At 39.6% G+C, this 16,985-nt stretch overlaps 1 protein-coding gene across 2 annotated transcripts in view; it reads left to right on the forward strand.

Annotated features, from left to right (window-relative positions):
• Positions 1-7,227: 7,227 nt before the first annotated feature.
• Positions 7,228-16,985, forward strand: part of EDIL3 (EGF like repeats and discoidin domains 3) — a 385,163-nt gene continuing 375,405 nt past the window's right edge. For both annotated transcript variants that reach the window (XM_079785021.1, XM_079785022.1), the window contains exon 1: positions 7,228-7,812. In XM_079785021.1, the coding sequence (XP_079641147.1) occupies positions 7,746-7,812 (67 nt within the window). In that variant the 5' untranslated portion in view covers positions 7,228-7,745. The remainder of the gene's footprint in view (positions 7,813-16,985) is intronic.

The raw sequence follows: 16,985 nt of genomic DNA on the forward strand, positions 1-16,985 counted from the left end.
ACTGAGTGCCAGTGTTCAGTCAAAAGCAACCTCCAAGTTTACAGCATACAATCCTGACAAATCTTCACGAGTGTCTTTGTCTTTGCTGTAAAGAAAATTGTTTTTCTCTTATCCTGTCCTGTACATTCACGAGCACATTTCCTTTCTACACTGACAGTAATGGCTTGGCTCCTTAAATTTATTTTTCATTATTTTTCAAGCAAGCACTAGTATATAGGAAATTACTGTAATGTCTGCACTGGAGTCAGAAGACTGGAGGACATGTGCTGCGTCTGCAAAAGGTCACTAGACTGGTCACACTAGAGTCAGGAACAGTACAAGTGTGTCCATTCCATTAGCATGTATTTGGCAGCAGTTATAAGAATGTGATTAGAAAAATAAGTAAATATGAAAATCTGAAAAGAGGGGATAAAACCAATATTATTTTTAGGTGATATAATTGTATATCTAGAAAACTCAAAATGAACTGAAAATCTAATGTAAACAGTAAAGATTTTGATAAAGTGACTAGGTATAATATTGGGACACACACATCCAAATAGTCTTCATATAAATATAAAACAGTCATTTATAAAGTATAATGGGGGAAAAAAACTGTACTTAGATGGGTTCATAAAAAGATAAAATACCAAAGTAGAGGCCAATAAAAGGGATATAAAGAAAAACTTGGATATATAGATAGGAATCCTAATATTATAAACATGTTTGTTACCATTCCGGCTAGACAAATTCATTCTAAAGTTCACATGGGGAAAATAAGTATTACAACAGTAGTGAGGAAATATTTTTAAGACAAGTAAATAAGGACATATTATCTTAGAAGTTATTAAAAACATTTTAAAACAACAATAATTAAGAGTATGGCACTGGCACATGAATAGATAACCCAATAGGTGAGTCCATAAAAGCAATCAGTAGAGCCAAATATATGTTCACTGAGTGATTGAATTGGCATGCCGTATCAGTAAAGAACATGCTTTTTTTTAAATGTAACTGGTAGTTTTCTGGAAAACAAGTAAGATCTATACTCCCCCTTACACAAAAACACATGAAACCATAATAACCATAGAAGTACTAAGAAAGTGTAAGAGAATGTAAGTACAGAATAGTAAGAGTGTAGTAAAATATAAAACCTAGAAATCATAAGCAAAGATGGGTAAATGTTATCATTCCAAATATAAAACTTTTAGCAAAATAAAAATCAAGCAAAACAGCTGTAAACTAGCTGGGAAATTTTTAATATAAACATGATACCCAATGGACTAATTTCTTTAATACATACATAATTCCTACCAATCAAGAAATAGGTCAGCAATCCAGTAGATAAAAGGGCAAAAGGCATGAGAAGTTATGACATAAAGGAAATATAAATAATATATAAATTATTTCTAAATATGTGAAAAGTCACTAACACCCAATCATAATAAGAGATATTCAAAACTATGTGATGCCAGTTTTCAACTACAAGATTGACAAGCCCCAAAATTGCAAACACACTGCATTGGCCAGGATGTAGGGAGACAAGCTCTCTGATGCATTACAGGAGAAGAATGACTTCATACATCTTTATATGGGAAGATCCACCACAATTTTAAATGTACATACCCTCAACCAACAATGCCCCTTTAAGCATTCTATTCTAGCAACTTTATTTTGCTCACGTGTGCAAAATATGTGTTCATTGAACATTGTTTGCAATAGCAAAAGATTGGAAACAACTTACTAGTAAATGTCCACTAAGAAAGATTTATGTTTCACTGCCCTTGATATAACTTCAGAAATACTTATTTTTGTGAAAAAAGCAAGATGCATAATGTTTATATAATTTAGTAATTGTTATGAAAAGCATGCATGTATATATATACACACCTACACCATATATATATATATATATATATATATATATATATATATATATATATGCATAGATATGTATATATGTGTTTATGTGTGCATATATATACACTGGTATATATATTATATATGTATATATTTTTAGAAGGTTACACAGCAATAGCTGCTAACTATCAGCAGTTATTCTGGGGAATCAACCCTGTTGTAGGAGGAAATGGCACTAAGAGGTAAACTTTTATTTCCCTGTATTCTTGTGCCTTTGAACTTTCATTACATGCATGTATTAATTATTCAAAAATAGTTTAGGGACCTAAAAATTAAGTCACCAAAGTGGTTGGGAAAACAGAGGGCAGGAATTAGAGACACCAGAAATCTCTCTTACCTGGGTCAGACTCTGAAGGCAAAGGCTTATTCTTACGTAATGACCTGCATGTTTTCTGGAGACAGCATCCCTCAGGGAATCAAGCCGGGGAATACTGGGAACTGGGAATTTACTAACTTTCCTTAGTGCGCATGGTAGGAAGACTACAGAAAATTAAAATGTTAACACACTGCTATGTCTATGGTGCGCAATTATCTTTGTGGCAAGAACTATTCACAATGCAAGCAAAAACAACTAGAGAGAAATAAAAAGTGTTAGTTCTAAGAAATGATGGTTCTGTTGTACTGGAATAATTTGGGAAGGTCTTATGGGGACATTCAAATTCAGATATTAAAATTTGGAAGAGGTCCTTTCAGTTAGTCATATCAGCATGAGTAGAGGGTTAGAGAAAAGAATTAGCTTGATGTTATGGAGAGCAATGCAAAAAAGTATTTTGAGTTATGCAAATATTTTGGATAATTTTAAAATGTTCTTGGAACTCTACATTCAAGCAAAGTATACTCTAAAATGATAGAGCAAGGTCAGAGAGAATGCAGACTACACTAAAAAATGAAAATTACATATACTTTCTTCAATTGAAAATATAAATACATACAGTACGTTAGATGACTTGTAAATATACCCTACAACATAATGGTTATGAAAATCACTCCTGGAATCAAATCAGGGCTCAGATCCTGGCTCTTGGCTCCATCCCTCAGTAATGCCTTAATCTTGGGAAAATTACTTCTAAGTTTTGATCCTTGATTTCCTCAACAGTTAAATGGAGATAATAATAATGGTTACCTCATAATGCTTGTTGGAATGATTTAGTAAAGCAATATTACATGTGAAAATGCTTAGTGTTTAATATATAGTTGACCCTCCATGATTGCTCCCAGTAGAGTGTGGTTGGCTCTGAATTCAGACTGTTTAGGTTCAATTACTGGCTCCAACACTTACTAAGTTGAGACCATGGGCACTTTACCTAACCAATCTGAGCCTTATTCCTTCCCTCTAAAAATGGGTAATAATAGTGATTTATTGTATTATTTTTTCCTTTCTGCTTAACAGGTTGCTGCAAATTTACCAGATGAAAACAACACCAACTTATTAGCTCATAGTTACGTATGTCAGAAGTCCATGTCAGGACTTGATTGGATTTTCTTCTTTGGGTCACACAAGGCTGAAATCCAAAGTTTAATCCAAGGACATTTTGGATATTAAAGAAAATAAAGTTTTTGAAATGCAAAACAACGTTTTTAAATGCAAAATGATAAAAAAATCATAGTACCAAGTACCATTTGATAAAATAATCTATTAATAAATAAGCTATTTATTAATATTATTCAATAATTACAGAAATAATGAGAACTAATACATTTAGTGTTTTTTACTATCTGACAAATTAAAAGTGAGTTTAAAATTTTTCGATAATTTAATGGAGGTGGTGGATGGGGAATGAAGGCAATTAGTTATTGAGATAATTTTTTAAAATTCCATATGGGATTATTTCTTACTCATTTTCTCCTCTTCTTCCTCCTCCTCCTTCTTCATCATCATCATCCCCATCATCACCATCATCACTATTGTCGTCATCATCATCATCATCATCATAATCATCATCACTGTGAAGCCACTAATGGGCAAGGCCCTTTTGGAACAATAACCTATCACTACTAGTATGTGTTTAGTACTTTCATTATCTCCATTTTACAGATGAGAATAATAAGGATTGGCAATTAATGGACTTGCCTATTTTAAAAGTTATAGTGGTAGAGACAATATTTCAATTCATATATGTTCTGCTCCAGAATCCAAACTCAAAGCAAATAAGAACAATTCTTGAATATCAGTAAACTTTCCACAGTTCCATTTTTGTTAGTTTTGCTGATACTTTATTCTGCTTTATTTTCTGGCAATGTTATCAAGTTCTTTTCTTTGTAGCACTAAGTGTACAATATGTTAACAGGTGTTCTGAGAAAAAAAACTTGTCCTAGTGAAAAAAGAAGTTTATAAAATTCTGGATTAAACACATCTGGAAAAGTTTCATAACCACAGGACCTTTCAAAGTTTCATATGCTAGTGTTCACCACGAATCCTCAAGATGCTGCTTTGATATGCAATGTTACCCAAATTATTGGACCAGGCAAAATTTGTTTTTTCCCCCACAGAAACCTAGTAATATCTTGGGGGAAGTAAGCTTGCAGAAAGTATTTGGGAAGTGCTGTCTTCAAATGATGTATAGATTCATTTTTGGTATTTTAGGCACATATGTGCAGAAGCTATAAAATGTAGCCTGGATCATATATGATTAGTAAAGGATCCTTAGCATTTTATGTGAGCTAAAAAATTCATAACAGAATTTTATCTTTTTACTTTTTCTTCTTTTTAAACCAAATCTATATCTTTTGGTCTTCTAACATTTCTTCTATTCCACTTCTGAAGAGGCTAGATATGAATTTAGTAAGAGTGAAATGAGTGCTATCAATATAAATTAGGTAAAGTATCTGGAACCTTCAAAATGAAAAGCTGATTGGCACATGATCATTATCAGTAAGTGAGAAAAAAAGGGGGGGGGTAACTAAGCACAGGGAGCTATGGATCTAAGGCTATGTATCAGAATGAGATTGGAAATGGGACTTGTGGAAGTAGAGGTATTAAACTGGCAACATATATTACAAGTTGTCTACCAGGTAAAACAGAATGGCATTTATAGTCACAACTCCAGGTATTTGGTCACAGAATATGCATTTAATGTAGTTTTATGCTCTCCTGGAGTTTTTTTTTTTTTTTTTTAAGAATTTAAATTAGAAGGAGAAACCTTGCCCAGCTGGTGTGGTTCAGTGGTTGAGTGTAGATTTGTGAACCAGGAGGTCACAGGTTAATTTTGGTCAGGGCTCATGCTCAGGTTGCAAACTTGATCACCAGTAGGGGGCATGCAAGAGGCAGCCGAGCAATGATTCTCTCTCATCATTGATGTTTCTATTTCTCTCTCTCTCTCCCTTCCTCTCTGAAATCAATAAAAAATATATTTAAAAAATGAAACAAGAAAAATTTTTGGTAACATACACTGTAGCAAAAAAATTATTTAACTTCCTAACATGCTTATTAAGGTCATATATTATCAAAAAAGTTGAAATAAATGGGAATTATAAATAGAAAAATAATCTCTCATCACAGAGACACTGTTTTTCATTTTATATTTTTAAGATTTATTACTAACCTTTAGAAATAATACCTTTACACTAATACTAAACATCTCATTTCAAAAAAAAAAAAAAAGGTACCTTATGGTAGACATGCCATAGCATGACTGAAAGCACTTTCAAAATCCAGTAATAATAATGTGCTAGAAGGTTGGAATATCACTGTTTAAAACTTCTTTGCTGCAACTCTGGACAATGATGTCTTATTCTAACATCAGAGGCTTTAAGCATGAAAATAGACAGTGAATAAATGATTCTCCCTCCTTCCCTTAGCAAAGTCATTTTAAAAAACGATTTTTTCACCAACTGGGTGAAAAAGGAGAAGGCATTGAGATGCACAGATTGGTAATTACAAAATAGTCATGGGGATGTAAAGTACAGCATATGAAATATAGTCAATAATACTGTAATTATGTATGGTTCCAGTTGGGTATTGGAAATATCAGAGAGAACACTTTGTAAAGTATACATGATTGTCTAATCAATATGCTGTACACCTGAAATTAATACAAAATAATATTGAATATAAACTGTAGACCCTATTCTTTTACCCTCCCACCAAACATATGATCTGAACAAACCTTGTTTTGAAAAAAAAATTTATTGCCATTGTTTTTTATTTGCCAGCGGTACAATACCTTCACTCTTCCATAGCAATATATAATAATACTTTTCCATCAGTCTTTTATCCTTGATCTCACTTCAAATTCCAAAAGGAAGGTAGAAATTAAAGTTTAAAGAACCCAAGCAGGCAAAAGGAGATGGAGTTTGCATGGCCAAATGTGCTGTTAGCCTTTTCTTAGGACATACAGCCTCCTTTCATATCCTTGCCTTCAAGAATATGGCCTTCAGTTTTTCTGTGTCTGTGTTTCTATCTCTCTCTTCCTACCACCCTCTCTGGAAGGAAAGAAGAAAGCAAAACAAGTGTTTCATTTTGGTACCTGCAACTGCCGAAACTGAATCCATGTCCACTAAGTGATCATTCGAATCAGAAAAAGAGGAGAGCACTATTGTAAGCCAAGGGCTGTATTTTGGTTCAGCTATTTTCACTGCCCAAACCAGTCCATTGATACTGTTTTTGTGGGGAGTAGGGTGATTTGATCCACTTTAGTGAGGCTTCAAGAATCTGTCATTGCACGGCACCCAAATTCACCCCGAATTTCTCATCTGAGACAGACGCACGTCTCCTATTCCCTTGCCCCCAGCCTTCACCTTTCGGGTCCCCTTGAGGAGATGAGCCCACAACCCTCTGCCCCGGCCCCAGAGCTAAGGAAAGTGCAGCCAGACAGTAAAGCAGCCCCGTCTGGGCTGATTAGAGTCCAGCTGCTCAATCGGCCCCATTTCCTGAGCATCCAGGACAATGGGCTTTGCAGGGTTCTGTCTCTCCAGCAGCTTTGTGCCCCAAGAGCTACTTTTCAAAACCTCTCAACTTCTTTTCCTGGCTGTACTGATGAAAAGGACTTCGGGGGAATCCTTAACGCGGTTAATTACAAAGTCCGTGCTGGAAACCAGGAGAATCTCAGACACCAAAGGCGCCTGCCTTCACCCCAGCATCCCTGGGGCTTGCAGGGGGGGAAAAAGGTACAGGCAGCCCGGGGATGCAGGAACTTCCGAGGCGGCGGCAGGTGCCAGGGTGTGGCTGCGGTTGTCTCCCTTTTCCAGCAGAAGGAGCCACCTCCGAGTGAGAGAGACAGACAGACGGAGACCGAGAGAGGGGGGACGGGGTGGGGGTGGGGGCGGGAGGCGCAGGGAGGGAGGGAGGGAGGGAACCAGAGGGAGGGCCGGGGGCGGGGGCGCTGGGGAAGCCTGGGAGGCTCAGGCTCACACGCACGCCGCCTCTGTTTGTACACAGTGCGCTCCGCTGCCGGCTCGCCGGCTCCCCGCCCTCACGCTTCATTGTTCTCCAAGTCGGCAGCCCCGCAGCCCAGCCCCGGAGAGCAGCGCCGGCGGAGGACGGTCTGCGATTGCCGGAGAGGGTGACCTGGAGCCCGGGGCTCCCGCGCCCCGCCCCGGCCGGCCGCCGAGCCCCAGCTGGGACCCCCCCGCAGCGGAGGCTGAGACCCGCAGCTCCCAAAGCTCGCCCACCTCTGCGCCAGAGCGCGGGGAGAGGAGAGGAGGGATCCCTCTCTCCGGCCACCCACTCTCTCTCGCCCTCTCCAAGAATTTGTGGAAGGAAGCGCTGCGGGAAGAAGACATCTTCCCGAATTCGCTGTCAGGGGCGGGGTTGCTGCCTGCCCTGCGGTGCTACCTCGGGGACCTTGTCCCCCACCCCGGCGGCTGCATCTCCTGACCGGCTGGGGTCCAGTCCCGAAGAAGGGATCATGAAGCACTCGGTGGCCGCTTGGCTCTTGGTCGGGCTCAGCTTCTGTGTCCCCCAGTTCTGCAAAGGTGAGGAGTCTCCCCGCACCCCACCCGCGCCGCCACCGCGGGGGGCAGGACACCGGGGAGTGCTCTGCCTGGCGCCGGAGATGCTCCCCTGCACTCCTCAGGGGTGGCGGGCTGCGCGGAGGAGGAGGAGGCAGCACGCCCTGGGTTCTCCTGAAAAGTGCTCTTCAAGTCAGAGCAAGTGCGTGGGGTTGAGCAGGGAAGAGGGTGCGGGTCCGGAGGTGAGGTTGAGGAAAGAAGGGAAAGAAGGGAGGCAGGCGGGCAGGGCGCTCTTGGGCACCACAGATGCTCACTGGGCCCGCTCGAACCCTCCCTGAGCAGTGCCGGCAAAGGACAGTGCTGTCCAGAGCCTGCCGGGGACATCGGGTGGGCCTTTCCCGGGGTGGGACTGGGCTCATCTAGTTGAAAAGGGAAGTGGCTGGAGAGGCGCGGGACTGGGTGCCGCTGGGGTGCCGAGCGTTGGCACGAGGCTGGGCTGAGCCTTTTGCGACCCAAACCTCCCACTCGGAGTTTGGGCTGCGAGGGAGAGGGAGACCTGTCTGGCAAGTCAGTTCAGCCTTCCTCCTCCTCTCCATCCTCCAAGGCAGCGTCGGTGTCAGAAAACCCCGGGGGAATCCACCCCTCCTCTAACCCTAGGGGCCTCCCGCTCAGCTGGGCACTCCCTTCTGCACAGGCTTAACTCTTGGAAATGGAAAGTCAGGCGGTGCGAGATGACCCTCGTGTTCCGCGCAAGAGCGGAAAAGTTGTAAGAGCTGGCCTGGTGGTGCTTTCCACGATTTGTGTGAAATACACCAGCCTGTTGGAAAAAAAAAAAAAAAAGGACCAGGAGGAGTCTCCTGCTGAGTTGTGACTTCCAGGTCCTTCGCGAGGGGTCGCTTACCGATACAAGCCCTGGGCCGGCGGGCCCCCGTCTCTGCACCGGTGGGGGCTGGAGGGGGCGTGGGAAAGGGCAGGGGGAGCAGTGGGGTTTGGGATGCCGGCAGCCCCTTCTAAAGAGTCCCCAGGCTGCTCCGCGGAGAGCTGAGTGCACTGCATGGTTTAAAATGCTCTGCCTCTAAAAATGGATAGTTGGATGGAAAATGTGTTGACTAGAATTCATTTGAGGTTGGATACTGAATGAATATTCTGCACCATCCGTCCATGCACCCGGCCATCCGTTTGTTTCGCAGGAAAATTGTGTACTCTTGGGCGGCTGTGCGCCCACGAAGCCCGTGTCCCTGGCCACATGCCCTCCCTGCCCCGCCAGTAGCTATCTGCTGCCTCTCCTTCCTAGGCCTCCCTCCCGCCCTTCCTCCCCAGAAGGAGGCTATTGCCCCCAGCGGGTGGGCATGTGTGTAGGTATGGACCTCGCCTGCATTTACCAAGCGCCCTTCCAGTGATCAGGCGGAGGCAGCCACTCCACTGGAGGCTGCGGAATGGCCATGGCTCCGTAGTTGCTCGGTTGAGTCCCCAGCGATAGGAAAAAGACTGTGTTCCCACCACCAATATTTTCCCTTTCTCTTATTTCCCGTCCGAATTGCTTTTGTACTTTGATCCTTCAGCTGGAGGGAGGAAGGGGGAGCTGCAGGCACTCTGTCTTTCCTCCTCCCTTCCCCACCTCCCTTCCTACTCCAAACAGGAAAGCACACACCTTCACCCACTCACGCGCACCTCCAAGGTGCCACCATCTGTCCCAGCCCCGAGGTGGAGGAGACGGCACCTTTGGGGTGTGTGGCCGCTGGGCCACTGTAGCCTGGTTTGGTCCGGCTGAGGAGCCCTGGGCAGGATGAGTCCCAGCTCGCTGCAGCCCAGAGCTCTGCCTCCTAGCTACCAGGGTTGGGGCACAGCTCACCCCGCCAGACCAACCCACCTTGGTGAGGTTGCCTGGCCTCCCCATTCAGGCTCCTAGACAATGCCAGCAGCTGCGCACTCCAGAATCTTCAGCAGGTTTCTCTTTTTTTCAGCCAGCCTGTGGGGAGAGGGAAAGAGGGATTTAGGGGGAAACACCATTTTCCATGAGCAATTTATGTAGTAAACTTGCACATTTCTACTTTATTCTCCTTCAGCCCTGCAGAAGGCAGAGTGTAGCTTGCATGACAGCTCCAAACCATTAAACTTTGAACAAAGTTATTAAGGCTGGTGCTAACACTTAGAATTTCCCTGCACCTTCCCCCCCTCCCCCCGCCACACACACACACACACACACACACATATCATTTATCCAATGTATGCCTTTTAGAAATTGGAGTTTCCTGTGTGGGTTGCAATTTCCGTGCATTAATGCCTGGGATTTGATAAGAGCGTGTAATTCCTTTTATTATTTTTATTTTAAAATTAAACCAATGGATCAGTCAGATTGAATATTTTATTAACTCTTAAATTATTCATGGTTATGGGTTGCTCTAAAAAATCCAATAACATGCATACAGTTGCAGCAAGCACGTGACGTCTTATGCAATCTGTCCCTTTGCCTGCAGTTTGTGCTTGAAGTCTTTAAGCAAATGGCACTGTCTAAAAATGTCTAGACATTTCCTAAATACTCTGAATCATCGGTATTTACATTTCCTTTTTTAAATAAATGGCGATTTTTAGTTAATTCTACGTGAAAATAAATTAGTAGCTGAGCAATCTCACTGGAGATAACACTATGCTTCTATGATTATACTAGTATAGTAATATTTATGCTGAAATAAGTTTTTTATGTGTTTAAAAATTATTACATATTAATGTCTTTATTACCTAATTTACATTTCCATTAATTTTATACTTTAAAAATACGTGCTAACTTTAGATTCCTGTTGAAACCTTTAAAAATAATTTTGAGATGTTGAAGTAATAATTAAGGGAATATTAAGTATCCTGTTGTGACTATTTCACACTAATGCAAAATCTTGGCCATGTCATCCACTCTCATGGTACAACATACATTCCCCACCCCCCCTTTTGGGCATGAACATTTTTTCCCGAACATTATTGTTGAAATATTTCCTTAGAATTGAAATGCACTTTGTTTTAAATTTATATGATTTTGGGAAAACATTTAAAATAATACAAACTAATGGTTTAAAAAATTGAAATGGTCTATTCTTCTCTCTAGGGTCTTCAAAACCAGGCAAATGTATAACACTCTCAAAATTAAAACTCTGTTGTATTTTTCTCAAATATCTTAAGATAATTATTGATATAATTGACATCTATTCAGGATTTATGATATTTTTACTGTTATTAATAACATTTGCTTTCATTGCTGGATACCTGATTTCTCCTCACAAAATTATAGCAGTATAAAGTAAAGGGATAAAGTATACATGACTAAAATAGCTTGGTTACTCACAACCATTACAAAATATAATAGTTTTGAGAGCCTACATTTGTAGCCCAAACTCCTAATTTCACTGATATTAATTAAGATAAAATGTTAATTAGGTAATTTATTTTTAAAACATTTTATCTTTTGCAGGATTTTGAATGGGATGGACTGTATATGTTATCATTTGTGTACTGTTTTAAAAACTTGCTAGATTCAAGTTTCTAAAGCCCAAGAAACTAATTCTGATATTTGTTGTTCACTGAACACACTTGCAGGTGCAATATCATGGGGTATGATTTATGATGTAGTAGGTTCATTATGCTGTATCCTGGCCAAAACAAAACAAACAACCACAGAAATGCAGGATTCAGAACGCAGTTCAAACCAGAGTAAATCAGAATGAATAGGTAGTGAGTAACAAATAAATTTTGCAAATATGTAATCAATGGTATGGCTTCCATCACAGCTAATAAATTTGCTCTTTATATAGTTGAGTTTATTTCCTAAGTAGTTTGCAAACTGGCATGGTGTGTTTGTGGCAGGGGAAACAGTAGAAAATCAAAGCCAAGCCATTCTATCATTCAGTTCTTATCTGCATCTTAATGAAGATGCCTGGTATGTTTTCCTTTTTTAAATAATTGCACATGTAATGACTTCAATATCTGTTGGTTAATCAAAGCAAACACGTATTTATATGCAAAACGTCAAATGGTTACCCATGTCGAGTACTGAAAATTTTCTCATAGTTATGTGATAATGCTAGAAATTAAGTAAATACTTAAACTGAATGAATCACCACTTAATTGTCAATTAAAATACCTCCAAGAAGTCTGATTTGAGAGAGTTGTGGAAGGAAAAGTAGATTGGGATAAACTCTGCCCTTGCCAGCAGGTGTCAGGATAATCAGTGAAGATCTTTTCAAGGAAAGCTGGAGAAAATAAAAGAAGTAAACTAGTGAATGCTAATCTGCAAATCCACATAAAGATAAAATGTTCCACACTTATTTTGTTATATGAAGGGCATATGAAGTAATAGGACAAACTTAATTGTATGAAACTGATGTCATTAGTTAGTGCTCCCCGGAAAAAGAGAGGACCCACTGCTTGTACCGCGGGACTTGAACTTGGGAACAATGCTGCTCTCAGTGCCACAAACAAGCCGATGTCTAGGTTAAACTTCTACATCTCAGGGGTCTCCTGAGTACATTCAAAGGAAATGCTTACAGATTTTATGAGGTGCTTACAGCAAAACAATTATTATTGAAATGTCTGGCATGCTTTTAAGCTTGTTCTCCATACCAACTGAATGTATTATGAATAAAAATTCTGCTATAATGACTTATCACTATATATTATACATATCTATAGTACTGGTAAGAGATAACTGCATATCCTTTTCTATCACAATAATGAAGAATATGTTTTCTTAGAGTTTGCAAGTTTCTAAATAACATTAGTCATGTGCCCAAAGGAGACTAAAGGACATGGAAAAGTTTTATTACCCACTTCAGCCCGTATGAAACCTTACCTATGTGCCCATTGTGTATCAAGTTGTCAGTCAGCTGACATCACTTATTTGTTTTTAATTGATCCTTACCTGATAACCTTTTCTTCTGGCATCTGCTGATACAGCCCTTAAAACCAGGTTACAGATTCACCATAACACCATTTCTACAAGTTCTCTCAGTTTTTTATACAGTCGCTGACACCACGCAAACAGTCTGTCTCCAGTGGCATCTTTTCTGTCAGAGTCCTCCTAAAATAAAAATCCTTTCTCTCCCTCTCCATCTTTTGCCCTCCTCCCCCTTCACACCCCCAATATTTCCTTGCTTGATAGCATCTCTAGGGCATAGTATTCACTATAAAATTCTGTCATCATTCTTAAAAGGTCGCAAATCTCCCAAACTAGAATTTGCAATTTATTCTCTTGTGAAGGGGAAAAAAAAAAGATGACAAGATGAAGCCTCTACTACTAAATCCTGAGGTTTAAAACATAAATGGAAATAAATTAGTATCTGAATTACGGAGCAACTCAGGATTTCACACCTTGGTTTTGAAACGGAATTTTTGGACTGGAACATGCGGTGTTCCCCTGGGCATACTGGTTCCTGGGTTCTTTGTCCGTGGGAACCAAAGAATGACTCCGCAGACAGAAGGTGGTATAGCAAAGGTGGAAATTTATTAAAGAACAAGTACAGACTCCCACATGGGGAGGGGGAAGAGTCCCACTGAGTCCCTGTTTCTATGGCTTCTAAAGGCTGTAGTTCTTGGTGCCTTGGTATCCCCTCTGATTGGTCACTATTCCTTGGACTGCTTACTATAGTAACTTCTGAGCTCGAAGGTTGAACCTCACATGGGAGGTCCCCCCTCCTTATTGTTTCCCTATTTCCTTTGGAGTTTCTTCTCCTTCTGGATGAAGGGCTTCCTTCCCTTTATTTTGTAAATATAGACCTTTTGCTGTTCCCAGCTCCCTCATTCTATGGAAATGTACCTGTTGCAGCTTTTCAGCTTCCCTGTTCCAGAGGTCTGCCAACTTTTCCAACCTCAGTGGACCACAGGTTGGCAATCGCTGCCCTATTCTATGGAAATATACCTTCTGCTGCTCTGCAGCCCTGTGCTTCCTCCATGGTCCTCTTAATTTCTAAAGTTCTAAAATTTCCTAAATCTGTCCTTATCACCCCTAAAAATTCCTGTTTCAGTTTGATCCCAGGGACCTGCCTCAATCTATCAGCTGGGCAAATATTTATATTCACTGTGCTTGTAGTGAAGTTTTCTTGCTTTGCCTGTAGCACATAGCTAAGAACCTAGAAGAAAATATCAAAAAATTCTAATCACCTCAAATAGATATGATATTAAGGTCTTAGATCATATAGAGGAGACGGTTGCTCTTGGTTTTTAAGTTCCTGGGCTCTCTTTCAACCAAATCCAGAGAATGAAGGGCATATGAAGTAATAGGTCAGACTTAATCAGAGCAATAAAAGGTGGCAGCTGATACAGGAGACTGGAAAAGTATATGCAAAAGCAGTGATAGCTTGCAGGGTAAAAACCTGGGAACATTTGTTGGGGGGTGGGTTTGGCTAAATTTAAAGGCCGAAAAGCATCACTGTGTGAGAATATCATAGCATTTGGGGCCAGTATTGGTCTTGCATTCTAGACACAGACTCACTGCAATATGTTTAATATTTTGCAGTACAAAGGCAGTAAAATGTATGCATCATTGAAAAGATTTTGTAAAAAGTGTTTAAGCTTGAAAACCCGCCTAATGGTGAAAGAGACAGAACTCTGAAGAATTTGTATGTTTGAAAACTTTGTTTTCCCATCATGCCAGAGAAAATGTTATTATATATTTTGTATTGATTTTCCCCCTACAGTAATGAATGAAGGTATCACAAAACATATTACTCAATTTTGCCCTAAGTGGTTTGGCTCAGTGGATAGAGCATTGGCCTGCGGACTCAAGGGTCCCAGGTTCGATTCCAGTCAAGGGCATGTACCTTGGTTGCAGGCACATCCCCAGTAGGGAGTGTGCAGGAGGCAGCTGATGGATGTTTCTCTCTCTCATCGATGTTTCTAACGCTCTAGCCCTCTCCCTTCTTCTCTGTAAAAAACCAATAAAATATATTAAAACAAACAAAAAAAACCCCATATTACTCAATTTTGTAGAGAAGAAGTGGACCTCAGAATGCAGATAAAATGTCCCACACTTATTTTGTTATATTTTAGAAGAAAGCGCACTGTTATTTTGTTGTGAAATATGCATTATTATATTGATAGTAACTGCGTAGGATTTGTTCAACAGAAGATTTAATAGTGCATGAAGCAGAATGGGAGATTTTATGTACAAGAATTTAAGTGAGGGTTTTTAAAGTACTAAAGCACTTTTGAATGTGATTATTAATATGGAGAAAGATTGACTCTATATCTTAGCTTTACTTTTTCAATTTTTTAAAACAAGCCTGTATCAAACTGATCTCTTTAAAAATAATTTAACAGTGAATAGTATAATATAAAATAGTATAACAGTGAATAGGTGGGAAGGCCAAGGTTTTAATCTCTTGTTAGATGATATTGTGCTTGATTTGAAGGTAATCTCTTTAAGGTTTATACTTGCTATTTGATAAAGTCTTTTTTGGGGGGAATGTAAAATAATCCTCTTAAATCTCTTCTTGTACTGAGGTCAAGATGAACATTTACATTCTACTGATACTGGAGATTATATGAAGATAACCAGGGTAAAATGGGCTCATGACTCTTGAGCAGAGAAGACTAGAGTAGTCAAATGAACATTAGAGGATGTTTGTATTTGAAACAAGTTGACAAATCTCTCTTGGTAATGGCAAACAGTCTCCCACCTATGTGTCTTCTATCTGTGCTCACACCGTTGATGCCATTCTGTCCTCACATTTTTCTCTCCAAATGTGCATTGAACTCAGATTTTATTCACACTACTTTTCCTGTTTGTTTATCCACCTTTTTCCTTTCCATAGTTTAACTTTGGCATTGTAGACACAAGCTTTTTTGAAATGTTGTCTACAGACAAACAAAAAGCAAATTACCATTCAAAAATGCTTTAATATTTATATGCCAAGTTCTTGTTTTATATTTTGTGTTTCCTACAGAGCCAGGGCTTAGAACAGTATCAGGCAAAATAAACAACACAACTAAACAATGACAACAAAACCCCAAAGATACATTCTGTATATTGAAATGAATGGAGCTACCCTCTCTCCCCCAAATCAGTGTTCCTTAAATATACATACATTTTAAACAGCAGTATATCTTCTGTATTAAAAAAAATAAACCAAAAGTAGTTTCAAGAACTTTGTTTTTCAGTTTTTATAATCCATATTGTAGATGCACCTACTTTGAAAATACTGCTCAGTGCTCCTGCGAGAGCTTATTTAAGATGCAATGTTAACGTACAGGCATGCTGTGGAGTGCTTTTTATGTTCGTGATGCATCATCATTTAAAGAAAAGCTAACGCTAAGTGGTAGATTACTTTGTTAGATACAAAGTTCTGACATTTCAGCTAACTTTAATTTTGACTTAGAAATTTTTCAGGTATCAGTTTCCCTTTTCCTTTCTTCTCTTTACTTGGGGACTCCCACTATATCAGGTTAAATATTTTGCTAGACAAGTTAACAAGGGGCATTCATTCTGATATATTTATAAGTACACTTAATAAGTACAGTTAATAGTATTTATTGAGTGCATGCTATCTGTTCTGTCTTTGATTCTCACAATAAATCTGAGGCAGGTATTATTATTATTTACATATGAATGGTATAATGAAGAGACAGAGAGGTTAAATAATTTCCTAAGAGAACATAACTACTAAGTATCTTGTTAGAATTAGAATCCAGTTTAAATGTAAACCTGTAACCTTAACTGCTAAACCACTCTGTGTGACACATTTTGTGTGTCATGGGTATATTTAGTTAAATGATTTTATTACTTATAAAGCACATGTTATGTCTAATTACTATGGTAGATTCTTTTGAAAGGGGTAGGTTATACTTATTCTCTTGGGACAATGTTTCTTAATTTTTCAAATTTAAGTTGGTAAAGTGTCACACTTTTCACATTGAGAAATAAGGGTTGGAGTATACTCTGATCAGAAAGAGGAATGTGTCTTTCACAATAATGTAACACTAGTAAGAATATGGAGATGGGAGAGATGAGAGCGCTTAGGAAGTGATTCAAAGCACATTGTCTTCAACATCTTGCTACTAAGTTTTGTTTCAACATGGTTTTTATGATTTGTTTTGGTTTTCTGGGCGGCCAGTGCTCCTCGGCACAACCGTTGTGGTTCAATAAGATGTGTAGAGCTTGCTTTCTCTGTTGTTTTCAGATACATAATGTAGACCAAAGTGATCTCAAAGGTTAA

The sequence above is a fragment of the Cnephaeus nilssonii genome, assembly GCF_951640355.1.
Source record: "Cnephaeus nilssonii genome assembly, chromosome: 2".
In the NCBI taxonomy this organism is placed as follows: Eukaryota; Metazoa; Chordata; class Mammalia; order Chiroptera; family Vespertilionidae; genus Cnephaeus; species Cnephaeus nilssonii.